This window comes from Squalius cephalus (assembly GCF_949319135.1).
Source record: "Squalius cephalus genome assembly, chromosome: 17".
Classification (NCBI taxonomy): domain Eukaryota; kingdom Metazoa; phylum Chordata; class Actinopteri; order Cypriniformes; family Leuciscidae; genus Squalius; species Squalius cephalus.
The window spans coordinates 20308741-20327971 of NC_137138.1; the positions used below are offsets into that span (position 1 = coordinate 20308741).

Genomic DNA, 19231 nt, shown 5'->3' on the forward strand with positions numbered 1-19231 from the left:
AGGCAGGCCTGCCCTCGTACAGGGCTCCCCAACCGAAGTTGGAAGCATCTGTTGAGATAGCCTTTCTCACACCCTGCTGGTACCAGCTGGTGTCTTTCCAGGGGGCCAGGGCTTTGGTACAGCGCTGGTTTACCCTGATGCGTAAAAGGCACGAGCGCCACGCATGGGCTGGAATTTGAGGCTTTAGCCATAGCTGAAGGGGGCGCATACGCAGTAGGCCTAGTTGGAGTACTGACGATGCCGAGGCCATAAGGCCTAGAACCCTTTGAAACGTTCTGAGGGGCGTGTGGGAGCCCACTTAGAACGACGTGGCGAGCCACTGAATTGAGAGAGCTCGGTCTGGCGTGGGCCATGCTCTCATCTGTACGGAGTCGAGAACTGTTCCCAGGAACGTGATTCGTTGGCTGGGGGACAGTATACTCTTGGAAAAGTTTATCCTGAACCCAAGGCGGTCTAGATGGCCCAGGAGCCAGGCTTTGTGTGTATGAGACTCCGCCTCCGACTGAGTCAGTATGAGCCAGTCGTCGAGGTAGTTCAGGATATGAATTCCCCGCTGTCTCAGGGGGGGGAGAGAGCCGCATCCATGCACTTCGTGAATGTACGAGGCGCTAGAGACAGACCGAATGGTAGGACTGTGTATTGATATGCTTGCCCCTCGAAGGCGAATTTCAAGAATGGCCTGTGACGGGGGTTCACTTGGATGTGAAAGTAAGCATCTTTCAGATCTACTGAGAAGAACCAGTCTCCTGGGCGAATCTGCTCCAGGATGTGTCTGGTCGTGAGCATCCTGAATGGCTGTACCATGAGGGCCTTGTTCAGGTGTCTGAGATCTAAAATGGGTCTCAGGCCGCCGTCTTTCTTCAGAACGAGAAAATAACGGCTGTAGAAGCCCGACTCGCTTTGTGACACAGGAACTGCACTGCGTTTTAAAATAAAGGCTTCAATATTCTCGAGAAAAGGAGTTTTCCCATAGAGTTTGCAACGCAATACGAGAGAACCGTTCTCGTAAGGGAACTAGATTACTAGTGATATTAAAAGACAATTATACACCTTATTGATGATGCATACTATGTACAGGCAAGCAGATGAACCCAGAATATAAACAGAATGCACAGTTTCTTGTTAAGCATTTTTCCATAGAAAACTATAATTAAAAAAGCCTAACTATTTAGCGTGTTACATTTGTTCATATTCTGGGCTCATCTGCTCGCATGTATGCAGTTCTATGGATTGCAGGTCTCTGTGGCAGTCACATGACTGAAACCTGAATAATATATAGTAGATTATTAAAAGGTGTGATGAAGATGTAACACAGCCATAAGGTTTTGTTTTGAAATATTCTTAAGTCTGTTGTTCTGTCACTGTAGTGCAATCCAACAATAAAAATGTGTGATGTAGAATGACATTAACAACACTGAACAAAAAACTGAGAGCTTAAATACACATGGAATGACAATAAACAGAACAAGGAAGAGGTGTTTCCATAGTAACCATAGTAACAAACAATGAACAAGAACTCAGGGAGACAGAAACAGACAGAAACAAGAAAACAATGACAATGAAAATGAAACATGACTGTTACAACTTGTAGCATATATTTAACTGAATCACAGTCTTTGGGATTTCACATTAGCACTGTGCTATATTGTGATTGTAAAGGGTTTTAATTATACCCCTCACGGATGACTGCTGCATATAAACATAATAAAAAACAACTTAAATAGTCCAGGCTTGGTTGTCTCTTGTCCTTCACTGTCACTCCTGTCGCACTATCGCTCATCCTTTTATCAATCCAAAACTCAAGACCGGTGTGGCACGCAGGTGACGCTCATTAGCAAATCGCGCCACCGGCCTCGCACCGTGCTCACGGCTCACGGCACCGTGCCCTGCTTGCCTGTTAAAAGTACCTCAGCTCCGTGCACAGTAAACACTGCTCCATTCAAAATCAGTTTCTGCATGTGCTGTTTGTTTAGGTTTCCAATAACATGAATTTGGGAATGCAAAAAGTCAGACTCGGTTTGTGTTTCATAGTTGCTCTGATATCATTTATTTGCGTGGAGCGCACACATTGTACTGTACAGCCCATAAAACTCCCAAACAGCCTCCAGACGCTGCTGCAATCACCCTCCTTTAAAACACTTTGTCTCGCATACAAAAATAAGACCCGGCATTGAGCTGAATACCAAATCAGCCCATTAGAGCACAGGGGCACTTGCTACTTAGCAACCAAAGGGATTTAAAGCTGCAATACCCGACAACAAAGGACTAAGATCAGGATCTTTTACAGGGTATTATAGCTGGTGTGAGCTTATTCCATGTTTTAATCGAAAAATGTTAACAAGATGATGGCTGCAATTAAAAGAAGCAGAGGAATGAAACAAATACCAAACATCCTTAAAAAATGGAGGCATCATCAAACTTTTTTTTTTTTTTTTTTTTTAAAGCATTGCGATGCCGCTTTTTTCTTCATTTGTCCGGGGAAAGGCGTAAAAAGTATTATTCCATATTCCAAATATGACGATTTCAGAATTATGTGTATTTTTTCAATAATAACCAATGCAGGATCAAAATGTTCCATTCAGTGATGCGCGGGTCAATGTATAAACAACCCGCACCCGACCGACGTTTTCAACTAACCCGCCCGCAACTCGGACCGCAAAAAAAAAAAAAATAGAAAATATTGTACCCGACCCGCTTCCTGACCCGGACGGAGTGTTAAAAGGACGGAGCGTCGCCCTATTTCCCGCTCCAATTTCGCTCTGCGCACACCACGATTCTGAAGCATGCTCAGTCAAGCCTGACTCAGTCTACTGTTGATGACTGCAAGATGGATTCTATTTTCAGTCAAAACTCGGCTCAATAATGGAGTTCAAAATGTAGGCTACTTCAAAAAGGAAAATAAGAAGTCACAGGTGTAGGCTATAATGTGGTAGAAGAAAACGAATGTGGAGACATCATTCCAGTCAGTAAAGATTCATTTTGGAATCTAAAAAGACACATCTCTCGTAAACATGCAGTGTGATGTGAACACGCTGGGAAGAAAGCAAAAGGTTAGCAAATTGAATACGGTAACCTGTAACAAAGTGTAAATTAAATATAGCGTAATATTCAAACAATTGATACAAGCCCATTTAATGGGCTTGTATCAATTGTTTGATTAAATTTTAATCCTGCGCGCTGCGCAAAAGTTCAGTTATAAGAATGTTGGCCTAATAGTTAGGCTAATTTAGCCTACCTTTAAAACGTTTATGTATATTTTTTTTTATATTTTTGTTTATATAAATTTTATTTAGCCTATATTATTAGGCCCATTTATTCGTTTTATTTTACAGCAGTTTGTGTGTACAATGGATATACGCCCATTTAAATTGTAATCGTGCGCGTTGTGCAAAAGTTCACTTATCAAAATTCTGGCCTAATAAATTTACTTTTAAAATTTTTATGTAGGCTATATTTTTGTTTATATAATTGTTATTTAAATTATTAGGCCCATTTATTCGTTTAATTTTACAGGACTTTGTGTACGTAGGCTATATTCCTTCTTACATAGGTCTAATTTGTAATTTGAAATAAAACATTTCTATTTGAAAAATGTTGTTGTTGCTCATTAATTCTTTAGGAGGTAAGGCTGTGGTCTAAGCTAAAAGTGATATACATGTAGATTTTTTTTTTCCTTTTTTGGAGCGAGCGGGGGGCGATTTGAGTGGAGCGCGGAGCAAACTGCGTTGAGCGCTGAGCGATGATGAGCAAAGCGGCCTGATGTAGCTTTGAGCGGGGGAGCGAAGTCAGCGAACATTTCCGTGAGCGATGATGAGCGGAGATTCTTACCGCTCCACTCCGCTCATATGCTCTCTAGTACTATATAAATTACAAAGGTTTAATTGGCATCTTTATTTCAAACGACCCGACCGACCGCGACCCGAATATCATTAAAAATATTTTTGGATATTAACCCGCATAACCGCGGGTGACCGCAGGCACCCGCTCATTTCGGATCAACCCGCGCATCACTGGTTCCATTACTCTTGAGAGTAGCAAATTAAACTGCTAAATGTTTTGTAATATCAAAGTTGGCCTTCAATTAGATATTTCTTTAATAGTAAATTATTTATAAAATATAATATATTCTATAATTTAATATAATGTTTTTTTATTTAGATTAGGAGGATGATATTAATTTTCATTAAGGGATATACTCTGGATTTCCACTATATTAATTATAATTATATATATATATTTGGGATGCACCGATATGAACATTTTGGCTGATACGATAACCGATAATTATTTTTATTTGAAAGCCGATAACTGATATATGTGACCTTGGACCACAAAACCAGTCACATAAAAATCATATAAAAGCTGAATAAATAAGCTTTCCATTGATGTATGGTTTGTTAGGATAGGACAATATTTGGCCGAGATACAACTATTTGAAAATCTGGAATCTGAGGGTGCAGAAAAATCGAAACATTGAGAAAAACACCTTTAAAGTTGTCCATTTATGTTTGTGATTGTGCTGCATTCACTCACAAAAATAAGTGTTTTATATATTTACGCAAACGCATATATTTACCTCGGGTTTCTCAAACTCCATCTCTGCATGCTTCGAGTTTGGGTTGCTTATAACGTTCATCTGGGAATGCAGTGTGCCATTTCACAAGATTTGTAACGTACCTCATTAGTAAATCTACGCCAACACAGGAGAATACATAAATATGTTTCTAAATATGTGATCTGTTGTTCATCATTTCAAAATAAAAGTTTAAACTCTCGCTCTGAGTTTGTATGTTTTGATGTGCACATGTTCTTGTTCAAGAAATTACAGTGGCTGTTGCATTTCTATCATACAGAAGTGACCAAATATTAAAGATTAAGTGGACATTTGAATAAAATCTTGTTTGGCCAATATTAAAGGATTTGATAATGCCATAGTGTAACAACAACTAACACCAGGCCGTTGGTGCCCTCTGCAGGCATTTGTTATAATACGTAATGTATATAAGTTATGTTTATATTAGTTTATATCATATATTTAACATAGTGTATTTTAACAGTGTTGTTCAATAAAACCCATATAATTACTTTAATCCTTTATTTGAACAAATTATTATTGCTTATTATATATTTGTATTTTAAGTAATTTTAAAGGCTGTTGTTCACTTGGATGTATTTTTATTATGTCCATTTTTTTATCCGATTAATCGATGGAATAATCGATAGAATACTCGATCACTAATGGCGCTTTTCCACTACACAGTACCAGCTCGCCTCGCCTCGCCTCGACTCGACTCGGCTTTGTTTGGTTTTCCACTGTGTAAAAGTTGTACCTGTACCTGCTTCCAGGTACTTTTATTCGTACCACCTCCGGCAAGGTTCTAAGCGAGCTGAGGCGATACTAAAATGTGACGTGAAAACACGGCAGACTGCTGATTGGTCAGAGAGAATCGTCACAATTCACTGCGTCATCATTGCACGTGTCAGACGGAGTATCCTGAATAAAAAACAGCAAAAACAAAAACATCCAAAAACAGCATACACTCGATTTCCTCCATGGTCCTGTGTGTGTGGGTAGCGGGTGTGTCTCGCGCATAGATAGTAAAATAAAGGTCTCGCGTAGAAGATTAAGTCATGGCAGTTTCCTGCGGCGTCGCTATGACGACCAGGTACTATTGTGGAGGTACTATCTGCAATGGAAAACGGAGCGAAAAGCGAGCCGAGCCGAGTCGAGTCGAGTTGAGCTGGTACTGGTAATGGAAAAGCACCATAAAATAATCGATAGCTGCAGCCCTAGCTGCCGCTTTACTTTCGTTTTGTGTGTTTATTTATTAAAGTGTTTGAACGTTCGCCGGTTCCCGCCTCCTCCTTCACTGAACAAAAACCTCTCTACATTGGTGCGAAACCTGGGATGAAGGAGAGACACATTGTCGGAGAGCTCTCGCTGCTGAGGGCGAGTGAGAGCCTCTCGGCTGGTTGAGGACCAGTTTTCAATTCCACCCCAGACTGCAAGCAACAACTCTTGCCGATTGGTCTGCGCGATGCCGCATCTAAACAAACTGTGTATTTGACAAATACTGCATCCTCCGCCCCTGACTCCAAGTGGCAACTCGATTGGATGTGCCGCATAAAGTCGAACACACCTAAACAAACCTTTTGAATCTGGTGTTTTTGTCATGTGATGGCATAGTTATGTCATGTGATACTGTCATATGATATTTATTAACGACACCTTATAAGACTCATTGATACTCTCCCATACTCTGACCAAAGTTTCTTAGTTGTAACATCACGGTATGTGGTAGTTTTAATTTTTTAAGGTTGCAAGCCATGATTTCATAAAAGCTTTTTGCGATTTAAATCCTACTTTGAGTACCTTGCACTACCATTTTTGTATTGAGCTGAATATCCCTTATCTAGAGAGCACCAGTATGTATTAATTGATAAGCACTCTTTACACATCATGTATGAAGGTTTGGTTACTGTCATGAAACTCATGTTCTGCATAACTACAATTATTGTATGGACACTTAATTCTAGGCATAATTATTAAAATGATAAAATTCTGTGTAAAAATATTACTTTAGGTAAAATGGTCTTTTCTAGGCCAACACCAATGGAACTACCACAATTTCTTAAACCAATTTGTCTGCTCCCTTTAAGGCATTGTCAGGTTTCAAATGTACTCCAGAGAGCTGAACTGCATTACTAAACTCTGCTAGCTTAAATTTAGGTCAACTGTAGCAAGCTTATTACAGCATGTTACATATTTAACACAACAGTTAACCAAACCAGGGCCGTACCCACCATTGAGGTCCCCAAGGTCCAGAATTTTTTCTGAGGTGTATATAATAAAGGTAGTGATAATTACCTAATACTAACTCTGCTTTGGTGCTGCACGAATATCGCACACAGCCAAGATAACCAACCTACTCATCCGAGCTGCCACCAGTGGTCAAACACCGATCATCAATGTCAAAATGTTTGAGATGACCAATCAAATCAAAGTAGGCGGGCTTTATGTTTACAGAAGCTGCTGAATGCTGATCACGAATTCCATCGCAACGCTTCATTAAATGGTCATAAAGTGTGAGATAATATGCAAGTAGCTAAACTCAATATATAATATTTGACAGCTGTTTTACAATAGAAATGTTAAACGACCGACAGAAATACACTTAGTTACGCAAACTAATAAACTTTTGTTTAATTTAGCTATTTTTAAAATGTATAATTTACGTGATTCATTGTAATTCGTAACAATGTGAGACAACAAACATTAATGGAGCAGTTTTCATCAGGCATAAGATTAATAATGAATGTGCATACGCACACTGATGTAAACGAGCACAACATGAAAGAGCAGCATGATGGAACGAGTGAAGGAGACGCACTGAATGAAAATACACATTCACCCTCTGACAGTAGATGCCGCTTGTCACTACTCGATATCCATCCATCCCTCCATCCATCCATCTCTCCCTCCATCCATCCATTCATCCATCCCTCCCTCCCTCCATCTGGCATTCCAAAGAAAACACAAAATACATAATATGTCATTCAATTATCAGTTCTGTATGCTGAACATAAAATTATCAGTTCTCTTCTTTTCCTCTGACAGGGCAACTAGCCGAACGTAACAGAGACATTTTTTCACACATACAGTACAGTACGGTACAGTACGGATCGAGTAGTGACAGTGACGTCAATATAGTAAAAACGTTGGCAATGACAGGAAGTGACAGCAAAACTTGCGGTCTTGCACATGCGCAGTACAGATCGTGTTTCCGGTACGGATCGAGTAGTGACGGCGCTTATGGAACAAGAGAAATGCATCCGTTACTCCGGTAACCATAAATAAAGCATTCAAATATTTCAAACAACCATTCAGATTTTTGCATTCGCTTTGTTGTTCATCACAGCACAGCACCATGTTAGACATAGCCTCTTCTGTATTTCCAGTTTGTGGATCATTCATTGCAACATTCAACCTGATTCTTTTGTTTAAATAGGTTATCTGCTTGACAAATAATGTACTCTACTGCCCACTGACATGGTTTTAAAGCTGTTGTTATGCGCTGCATCGTCACTAAAGTTTAAGCCTTGCCAATTTAAATATTTAAGAGTGTTACTCAAGCACTATGTAGGATTGTTTTTGTGTGCAAACATCCAAAACGGAACCCAGAAAACTGGCAAAAAGTTAGTTTTAGGTCCTGTATATAAACATTTATATTATCTACAAAAACCAGCAATTCTCTGGTATTGTCACGGCTTGTAGCAAGGAAGACGGAGATGAAAGTAGCAGGGGTGATAGTAGAAAAAAATCCTGAGCCTGAACTTTTTTCCCTGGGAGGTAAGCGGGGCCCGATATATATGCCCTGATATATGCCCTGATCAACATAATTGTCAATCGGGATCCAGGGGTGTGCTCCCCTAGGAGAACATTTTGATAAATAGTCCCTTAAATGATAGAGTCTGGTGACTTTTGTGGATATAAATGGACATCATTCAGACATGAAATGAACAAACCCAATACAAGCCTATATTACAGTAGCAGGTTTCAGTAAGTCATATTTACGACCTTTTTAAGACACTAAGACCATAAAGATTGAAATTTAAGACCTACACGACGTATTGCCAAAACATATTCAAATCAAAGAATTCATTTTATTTCAATGAATTCAGTAATTGAAAAAGCATTCATTTAATTTACAGATAAAGCAATCACATTAGCCAGATTTTAAAAGTGTCTTGCAACATGTTATACTAACATGTACAAGTTCAAATAAAGTTTTGACAAAAAACTTGTTTATAAAAAGATAAACCTCACATATTTCAGACTTTAAATGATTTTTATAAAAAGAATGAGTCAAAAAAAGATAAATTACTGACATGCACTTTAGCTTATCTTTTATTATTAATAGTAAAATTAGGTCCGATTTTCCCGTGGCGCCTGTCGTTGCTATGGATTTGGACCACCGAAAAATGCCTGGAAAAAACGATCGCGTCGCTTCAATTATGAGCGCGCTTACATTTAAATGAACTTGAGCGCGCAAAAGACGCGATATGTGAACGCCTGTTGGCGAGCTACCTCAAATCAGGCAACGAGCTACAGCTGCTTGATGACTAGGGTCTCGTGCCGTGGAAGCACTTTTTTCCCGCTACTTCCATATATTTTCCTTGCGCACAAAGTGCAGAAACATGCTCCTGGTTGCCGGAGTTTTTGACACCAGCTTCCAAAGGGCTTTTCGTCTCTACCCACCTCCTCTATCCAAGACCATTTATTCTTTATGCCTTAATCGACAAGTTTGGTGTCTTCCCTTGGCTTCATAAAGTTCCACTACATGACTTTGGCTGTGTTTCGCGCTGCCAGTGGGGGAAACACATTCGTAGTGTATGGGAAACACAAAACAAATTCGCACGTGGAGTGACTGCTGAATCAATCTGATTGGCCAAAACCCAAGACCAGCCCCTACCCTATTACTGATTGGCTGAAGTAGGCTTACTGGTGTGATTTAGTGAAAGCGCCTCTCAGATCTTGGGATAATTGTCAGATCACGGATTTTTCGCAGACACGTCTGTACACGCCGAGTGCTATCAGGCCTGAAGTAGTTCAAACACTCTCTTTAATAATATAAACTCAGGAACAGGTGAGACATGAACAAACAATACCAGACACTGAACTGAATACAGGCAGGAACTAAATACACAGTGGTGATGAACACAAATGACAGGCAGCTGTGAGGAAGGTGATCAGTGTCCATGGTGGTAACAGATTGGCGGCGAGAAACAGACAGGGAATACACAGGTGATGAATGAAAACAATTGTCTATGATGAACTGAACATAATGGTGACAGGTATATTGAACATGCTTTTCCCTTCACACTAATTTAATTTCTAACATGGCCTGTTCCTTGACTGAGTTTACTAGAGCTTCAAAATAAATATTTTTAAACTGTTTTTATATGTCTTCAATTCAGCTGACCCTATTCATATGCTTCTATGCAGCTGGCAACAAATTTTCAGAGGTCATCCTTTAATTTTCTAATATTGTCTGCAATTCATTATCCAGATCCCAGGGGCTGCCATGGATCGTGTTAGCCTACTCTGGAGGTTGAGACGTCGAGCCCGTCGAGGAGCCCTGTGCATGGCTCTGTTTTGTATGACTATGGCTCTCCTGTACACCTTTTGCGCTGAAAACAGCATACCTGTCACAGATGCAATTTTTGGCGTGAAGGCGAGAACTCGAGCTCAACCAAGAGCACACACAATTGTTAAGGTATGTCAAAGAGATTCCTTTCCTCACAACTGCTTTCTGCTCTATCTAGAGTGCTGTAGGAATGAGACTTAAAACAATAAAATTAGTTGTTTTTTTTGCACATCCTGTTCCATCATCCCAAAGTCAGTGTTTTTTGTTTTGTTTTTTTGTTAAATACCTGAAATAAGATCTGTGGTTAAAACAAGCTTAAGATATATATGTGTTTTATTCTATGCCATAAAATACATCAACAGTACATCACTTGAGATTTTGTAAATATTGCTTTTGTCTTTAAAAACACGGTTGCAAACAAGTGACTAAAATGGGACTCTGAGATTGTCGGGGACATTAACACTTTCCCGCCCATTGATGAGTTTTTCCGGCTGTGCAAGCTTTGAGGGTGTTGATGGACTGGTCAAAAACATGATTTTCTCAGCTCTTTTATTAAAAAGTTGTTGTAATGAAATTGACTGTATGACTTGATATACTGACTGTTTACATATTCATACAACAAAATATCTTGGGGGCCATGAACGTTTTGTGAATATGGTCAAAAAATGCTGGCGCTAGCTGGCAACTTTTTTAGAAAACGAGGAAAGAGTTAAACATCATCACGAAGAGGAAAAGTCTTCTACACTATAGTCGGCTTTTACAGACTTGTGTTTATAATCGTGCTCTTGCAAACTATTCTAACTTAAACATTCCTATTTGTAGATTTTAAATAAAGTTTGAAAGAGCTCATTTTTTGGCAATAATCCAAGTTACTGGAAAAAACGCTATTGGCTTCTTGTCCAGGGAACCAGAGTGATGCTAATTTCCGGGTTGGCCTACAAAATTACGTCATCCCTGCAGCACTCTACTCTATTAAGTAAAAAATTAAAAATACTTTATTACTAAAAGTGACATTGATCTATCGAAGGTATTGCGGGGAACAGGAGGGTCAAAACCCATGTATACTGACCCTCAAAAGCTCCCAGGTGTCATTCCTGGAGATCCTCAGAAGCCTATTCCCATCCTGTCATCTTCTAACTACTCAATGGAGAGCAGTTCCAAGGACCGCAGCCTCAGGGGAAAAAGAAGAGAGCATGGGTTATTTTACTGGCTTTTGGCGCAACCGCTGAGACGTGCTTTAGAGACTATTTTTGGAGGCCAACGAAGAGGAGAGGGTGCCGCAAGTGGGGATGCTGTTGTTTTTGGGCCTAATGGAGCACTCGGAGAAGTCTGGAATGAGGAGATGTCAAGCACCATGCTGGGAAAAAGGCTGAGGAAGGTGGTGCAGAACTACCAGGTGAGCGAAACTGAAAGACATCTAAAAGCCTTTACTATATAAAAACAGTAAAAAACTGCAAGGACTGCTGATCAGAAAGGCATGAAGTCTCTTCAGGTAATCCATTTTACATAATCCTCTGAGGAAGAAGCTCTACTGCTATCAGTGTATATGATTATATCTCTTAAAATCCGGAAAACTTTGGTTCCCTTTCGTTCGGTCACTCCTACGTCACGTCGGTAGGAGTTACCAACGAATTGGGATCACGCTAGGGAGACCAATTGCCTTCGAGTGTAACTAAAACGAGCCAATGGACATTAGCATGCAGGATTTGCATTCCGTGCCCCGCCTGCCAGTGCGGGTATAAAGCGGAAGCGCGAGCATACACAAATCGCTTTCTGCTTCGGAGCCGACCGGTTGTGTCCTCTGAGTGAATGAGCGTTTGGGATAGTGATTCTACAAGCTCAACGAGTCTGTTTCTGGATGTGGTCAATATCTGCCACCAGTTGATGGTCATGATCGCTGCCTCTCGTGTTTGGGCCTCACACACGCTGAGACAGCGTTCGTGATTGAGTCATGTTCCCACTGCGGGAACATGACCATCGCGATGCTGAGATCAAGACTGAGAACCCTCAAACGAGGGGGAATCCCTTTGGAGATTCCCCGATCTAGTTCTTCTTCTGGTTCTTCTGAAGGGATACGAGGGCATCCCCCCAGTGGAACGGTCGGTTGCGATGCAATAGTGTCCTAAGACCGCATCCACCTGGCGGGGTAACCCCACGCTCCCCTCCCGTGCATGTAGGTTCTCTTCCAGGCTAACCGGTAAGGTTTACAGTGCATGTGGAGAAACTGCTTCTGCCCTGCATGCCATGGCGCTTCTCCAAGTTCACCAGGCCAAAGCACTCAGTGACATGCAGGAGGGTCGTACCGATCCAGGGGTGCTCCAAGAGCTGCGTACGGCGATAGACCTCGCCCTCCGGGCGACGAAAGTCACCGCACGTTCCCTGGGCCAGGCGATGTTCACACTTGTGGTCCAGGAGCGACACCTTTGGCTCACCCTGGCCGATATGAGGGAGTCGGACAAGAGTAGGTTCCTGAACTCCCCCATTTCCCAGGGTGGCCTCTTCGGCGACGCGGTGGAGAGCTACGCCCAACAGATCTTCGCCACCCAGAAGCAGTCAGAGGTGATTAAACACATCATGCTCTGGAGACAGGCTGCTGCTGCCCAGCCTTCGGAGGCTGCTCCTCCGGAGAATCCTTGGTTCTGTTTTGTTTCTGTTCTGCCCGGCCAGCGGTACCAAATCTTCAATAAAAGAGCAGTTTCCACTTCCCCAGGGTCACACACAGTCGAGACTGGCAGTCAAGGACGACGCTCTATTGCCTCGCCGCTCCCAGTCTCCCCGTCCAAGAGGGCCAGAATGACAGTGTGCGCCGCCAAGTTGCCTCGCCGCTCTCATTCCCCTCGCCCCAGCGCTCATATGGCAGTGACGCCACCCCAGCCTCGTCACTCTCATCACCCGCTGGGCAAGGAGGTTCGGAAACCTGGACTCGACGCCCCTGGGCCTCACTCCTCGTTTCCCCTCCTTCCTTTGCCACTGCTAACGGCTGTCATGTGTCACTGGCAGGCAGGGCGCAGAATGCAAATCCTCCATGCCAATGTCCATTGGCTCGTTTTAGTCTCCCTAGCGTGATCCCAATTCGTTGGTAACTCCTACCAACGTGACGTCTCCATTCCCTCACTCAGGGAACGAGGGTTACCACACGTAACCGAGACGTTATCAACTCAGGTTGGTTGCGTCAAAAGCTTACGCCCCCCCATCTTACTCTCCTCACCATCAGATGTCATTAGATGGGTTACTTTTGTAATTTTGTCTGGCTCAATCAAACAATGGTAGGCGGAATTAGTGTAAATAGCCTCTGCCACCAAGGTGGGCTATTTCCACTTGGTGTAAATGACTCTCTGAGATACAAAACCCTACTACTTACCTACCTACGTCTTGCTTACCTACCTTACTTTCTTGTAATAAATGTGATATACCTATCTATCATAGTCTTTTTTGTTTTCATTTTAGGCAATGAATAAATACGGAGTTAAGTACCCTGGACCTGCAGCACATCGTCCCAAACTCAGTGGCCCTGAACTTCTTTGTCAAATCAAGGAGATGGTTCAGATTACAACTTTAACACCGGATATGGAGCCATTTTCTGGTTTGCCCTGGGCCTCTCAGTTACCTCAGCATCAAATAACCACTGATATTGGCCCGTTTAAGACCTGTGCAGTGGTATCATCTGCAGGTTCTCTCAAAAACTCTGGATTAGGAAAGGAAATAGGTAATCCATTATAATTCATAACATAATCTGGATCTCTTTCTTTATTTTTTTATCTGTTTTTATTATTATAAATGATCACCTTTGTTTTACATTGCATTGGTGACAGAATGTTTTGTTTTAAATAATCCAATATTGTTTTGCATCCATCAATTTAAAAAAAAGAGATATTAGATATTTTTCAAAGTAATTTACATCATTAGATATTACCTTAAGGTTATATAATAAAGCATTTTGGCTTGAATTTCCAGATATAAAATAAAATATTGTATGTATGTGTGTGTATATACAGTCCCCTCCAAAAGTATTGGAACAGTGAGGCAAATTCCTTTATTTTTTCTGTAGACTGAAAATATTTGGTGAAAGATGAATATGAGACAAGAGATCAACATTTCAGCTTTTCTTTACAGGTATTTACATCTGTATCTGATACACAACTTAGAAGATATAACTTTGCTCATCTGACCTAAAGTATTGGAACAGATTAACTTAAAACAGATTAAAGTGAATAAGACTTAATATTTAGTTGCAAATCCTTTGCTTGCAATAACTGCATCAAGCCTGTGACCCACTGACATAACCAAACTTTTGCATTCTTCTTGTGTAATGCTTTTCCAGGCTTTCACCACAGCCTCTTTCAGTTGTTGTTTGTTTTGGGGGGTTACTCCCTTCAGTCTCTTTTTAAGCAGGTAAAATGCATGCTCTATAGGGTTTAAGACTGGAGATTGACTTGGCCAGTCTAAAACCTTCCACTTCTTGCCCCTGATGAACTCCTTTGTTGTTTTGGCACTGTGTTTTGGGTCATTATCTTGCTGCATGATGAAGGATCTCCCAATCAGTTTGGTTGCATCTTTCTGTAAATTGGCAGACAAAATGTTTCTGTACAATTCCGAGCTCATTTTGCTGCTGCCATCATGTGTTACATCATCAATGAAGATTAATGAGCCCGTCCCAGAAGAAGCCATGCAAGCCCAAGCCATGACATTACCTCCTCCGTGTTTCACAGATGAGCTTGTGTGTTTAGGGTCATGAGCAGATCCTTTTTTTCTCTCCAAACTTTAGCCTTTCTATCACTTTAGTAAAGGTTAATCTTTGTCTCATCAGTCCATAAAACTTTTCCCCAGAATGTTTGAGGCTTGCCTCTGTACTTTTTGGCAAATTCCAGCCTGGCCTTCTTATTCTTCTTTCTAATGAGAGGTTTGCATCTTCTGGTGTAGCCTCTGTACTTTTGTTCATGAAGTCTTCTGCGAACAGTAGATTGTGATACCTTCACTCCTGCCCTCTGGAGGTTGTTGCTGATATCACTAACAGTTGTTTTAGGGTCTTTCTTTACAGCTCTCACAATGTTTCTGTTGTCAACTGCTGATGTTTTCCTTGATCTACCCATTCGAGGTCTGTTACTTACTACATTTACATTTTACATTTACATTTATTCATTTAGCTGATGCTTTTATCCAAAGCGACTTACAATTGCTATATATGTCAGAGGTCGCACGCCTCTGGAGCAACTAGGGGTTAAGTGTCTTGCTCAGGGACACATTGGTGTCTCACAGTGGATTCGAACCCGGGTCTCTCACACCAAAGGCATGTGTCTTATCCATTGCGCCACACCACCCCTCATGCTACTACACCAGTGGTTTTTTTCTTCCTCAGGACATTCCAAATGGTTGTACTGGCTATGGCCAATGTTTGTGCAATGACTCTGATTGATTTTCCATTGTAAGGCTCGTGCTCAGTCAGCCCAAAACCGGCATCCGACCAGCTCGGAAGGTCTCTTCGTGTTACTGTCTTTTCTCGAGGCAAAGTATTTTTTGATTAAATGCAATACATTTGAATATGTTAGGGATGCCACAATTCTCAATATAATATTGAACCGTTCGGTACGACATCCACGGTTCAATACATCCACGGTTCAATACGCGCTTGTGAATTGCGGTCTTTTCGGTTTTACATTTAAATAATTTGTGCGTTTTATTTCTCTCCAAATTGACTCTTTGTGTGTGCCTGTAAGTCTACGAGCTGATAAGGAGATTCCCCGCGAGTAAATATTCAATCACTATGCTCTAAAGTTAGGGGGCGCTTAACCATCATTCCACACTTTAACATGGCAAGCAGCGGTGAAGTGAGGCGAGGCTACAGTACGAGGAAGCGCCGGCATCTTTCAAATCCGTGGTGTCGGGACATTTCGGTTTTGCCGTTGAGTAGTGCCGAGGAAGAAAAAACGGTAAACAATAAAAATAACTGTGTGCAAGCATTGTTATACACGTGTAGCCTACTCAAACGGAAACACTTCCAACATGACTGCACATCTGCGGCGCCATCACCCAGCAATATCATGTCTGAAGGCACAAATATGTTTATTTGAAATGGTAAATTTAAAGGGGTCGCACACTGGACGCGCAGCGCCACGTCTTTTAAATTCGAACACATATTCTCTATGAGTGTACGTACGCTCTTTTTTTACAGTCTGTAGCGCTACACACACTGTCGGCCCCTTTCGGCGTCTGTCCGCGGCGCCCAGCAATGGCTCAGGACCGTGTTCAAAATCCTGCCGCGCCACAGAGCGCCATCTACATAGTTTTACATTAAATGTACATTTATTTGTCTCAAATCGTCGTTAATGTATATACTGACTTCACCCTGTGCTGCAATATACATTTAGTTTTACATTCATTCACAGAAATAAGCTGCTTGAATGAAAATTGCTGATGTTATCGGATTTTCAGGTGATATTGTCAATTCATTCAGTTAACGGACGCTCTGAGGTAAAGTGTTCAGACTGCAGACTTAGCAACGATTGTATTTAATTGTACAGTACAATCATAACATAGTACAGGCATTATCTTAATTTCATAATGTCCTTATAAACATAACAATATTGCTGGCCATAAACTGAGAAAGTGCGTGTCCGGTGTGCGATACCTCGAGTTGTCCTAGACTGACCCCCTTTATGTTTACTAACATGTAGGCCTATGTTTATTTTCAAAATTTAGGAATTTGTGTGTTCCCCAGTTTGTACATGGGCTACCAGCAGCTGTGAGATGTCAGTGTTAATTGTATATTATACAATACACTTTGCTTAGCTTTTAAGTAAAATAAAGGAGTATTGCAATAAATCGTTTTTAGTTTTCTCTCTCTTACTGTTCCTATTGCCTAAGCACAGAATAACAAAAAAACACTCTTATGTGTCAAGCCATCAGAACCGAACCGAACCGAAAACCGTGGTTAAAAAACCGAGGTATGTATTGAACCGTGGGCTAACTGTATTGTTGCATCCCTAGAATATGTATTTTCTCGTTATTTCATCTGACTCCATAAATGAAAAGGTTTTAATGATATCTGTGCATCATTAAATGTGAGCGAATGTTTGACTATTCCTTTTAAGTCTTTAATGAAAATAATGTCAAAGTCAGTTAGAATAATCAAATGTAACAATTTATTATGTCAGGTAAATGTATCATGCCAATTTCATAAGTAATTCAAAGATAATCGATACAAAACATCAAATGCTCTGGAATAAAAAGAAGAGATGCAAACCCAACATTATACATGAAGCTGAGAGTCTTACTCTCAGCCTCACAGGCTAATCTGAAATACAGAAAGGCCCCAACCCAACATTAAGATACATGATGCTAAGAGTTTACTCTTAAGTAAGAGTCACTCTTAGAATCATGGGCCAACTTGAGTTACAAAAAGGCCTCGATCTTCTCGTTGCATTCCATTATATAGACAGAACCTCTTTCACATGGAAACATCTTCTAACAATGGAAATTTGCATTCAGAGGTTAGACCTTTTGGGGGTGTGAAACCATTTGCCAGGAGACCACCTTCCTTTGTGTGTCAGTTATCCCTAAACTCTTAAAAACCTTATTACCTTTTGTTTTACTTATTTGGAAATGAGACATTTGTACCAGTCGCACTGAGACATTTGAAATGATACCAAAATGTACAATTCATACTTTGCACGTGACGTCACAAGTACTGGCTGGCGGGCAAGAACGTCGTTCTCCAGCAACGAAACCCAGTAAACTAATCAAGGATCTACGTTATAACGAGTCATTAATGTATTTTAACGTTTAATATACCAGTATTTAACCGAAGCTATATATTGTGAAATTAAACATTTCTCGTTGTTAGTGTGTTTTTTTATAATAAATAAACAACATATTTGAGCTTCAAACAACTACATTCTCGACTGAGAAACTCTTATAAATACATTTCGTGACACAATAACAGTCGTATTTTAAATTTCGCGGTCTTTCTCCTCTGCTATTGACGCAGCTCGGACTCATCTCTGCAAAATTCATTGAAAATTAATGACTTCCGGGCACTTTGACGCTCTCGCCGGTGGCGGTGTGAACGCACAGTAACAGCTGTCGTCTTTTGCTAACAACAACAAAAGTGTGTGATAGGTTGTTTTGAGGTTTGTGATATCTATGGTTTTCAATGAGAACCAGAGATGACCCAACAGTAGCGCTAGATTATTTACGGAGGAATTATTACTGCTCGATTATCGAAAAAAACCTTGTCTGCTTTACACAATTTAGCTACCTTGGAGTTAATCCTTGTCCATAGTTATGCAGCTAGCTCGCTAACAGACTTGATAGCTTCTAGAAAGACCTGGAACTACAGGACTCTACGTTGAAAATACCCGTTTGTTGCCCGCCAGGTATCCGTGGTAGTCACGTGACTGCAAAGTATGAATACTCAATGATAATCATTCACATTAAACTATATATTTTCTTGGGTGAATTCAGGTGATCTGAGCATGAAAGAGGGGGGGTGAGGGATGAGGGAATGAAATGTAGATTAGGATGACTCGGAGGTGAGACTTTCATAGTCTAGATATAGATAGTGCACAAGGGGGAGTTCAAATGTTAATTTCCAGAGAGGTCCTTTGTCCTCTCAGGGTCTGGTCGCTCTTCAACCAGACTGTCCGGCATTTTCTAATTTCACAATTCTTACACCATCTACTCTCTCAGCTTCACAATTGCTTGTTTTTCACCCATAGACAGCTCTCTGGTTTTCATGTTGGTTAAACGTCTAATTATAAATGCAGTCTGCACTGGCAAAACCAAAATCTGAAATGGAGCGCAGACATTCAGTGCTATTTATTGTTCGAATAATCAATGTAATAAGACACACCAGGGCCACAAAACACACCTGCCAGTCACATGTTCCAATACTTTTGGTCACATGAGCAATGGATGGGTTCAAACAAAATGTTATATTTTCTAAGTTGTGTATCAGATCCAGATGTAAACAGCTGTAAATAAAAGCTGAAATGTTGATCTCTTGTCTCATATTCATCTTTTGACGTCAAACCCAAATATTTTCAGTCTACAGAAAAAAATAAAGGAATTGGCCTCACTGTTCCAAT

General features: G+C 40.9%; 1 protein-coding gene and 1 long non-coding RNA gene across 4 annotated transcripts in view; one reads left to right on the plus strand and one right to left on the minus strand.

The window, feature by feature from the left end:
• st6gal1 (ST6 beta-galactosamide alpha-2,6-sialyltranferase 1) overlaps positions 1 to 19231 on the plus strand; it is a 41221-nt gene that overhangs the window by 6471 nt on the left and 15519 nt on the right. For 2 of the 3 annotated variants that reach the window (XM_079846649.1, XM_079846651.1), the window contains exons 3-5: positions 10071 to 10277; positions 11176 to 11544; positions 13596 to 13854. In XM_079846649.1, the coding sequence (XP_079702775.1) occupies positions 10071 to 10277; positions 11176 to 11544; positions 13596 to 13854 (835 nt within the window). Of the gene's footprint in view, positions 1 to 9831; positions 9856 to 10070; positions 10278 to 11175; positions 11545 to 13595; positions 13855 to 19231 lie in introns of those variants that run through there. The other variant, XM_079846650.1, reaches the window with a different exon arrangement.
• Positions 10067 to 19231, minus strand: part of LOC307144338 — a 28589-nt gene continuing 19424 nt past the window's right edge. The window contains exons 5-6 of the long non-coding RNA XR_013818726.1: positions 11218 to 11319; positions 10067 to 10206 (exon numbers count right to left, since the gene is read on the minus strand). This is a non-coding gene — a long non-coding RNA (uncharacterized lncRNA). The remainder of the gene's footprint in view (positions 10207 to 11217; positions 11320 to 19231) is intronic.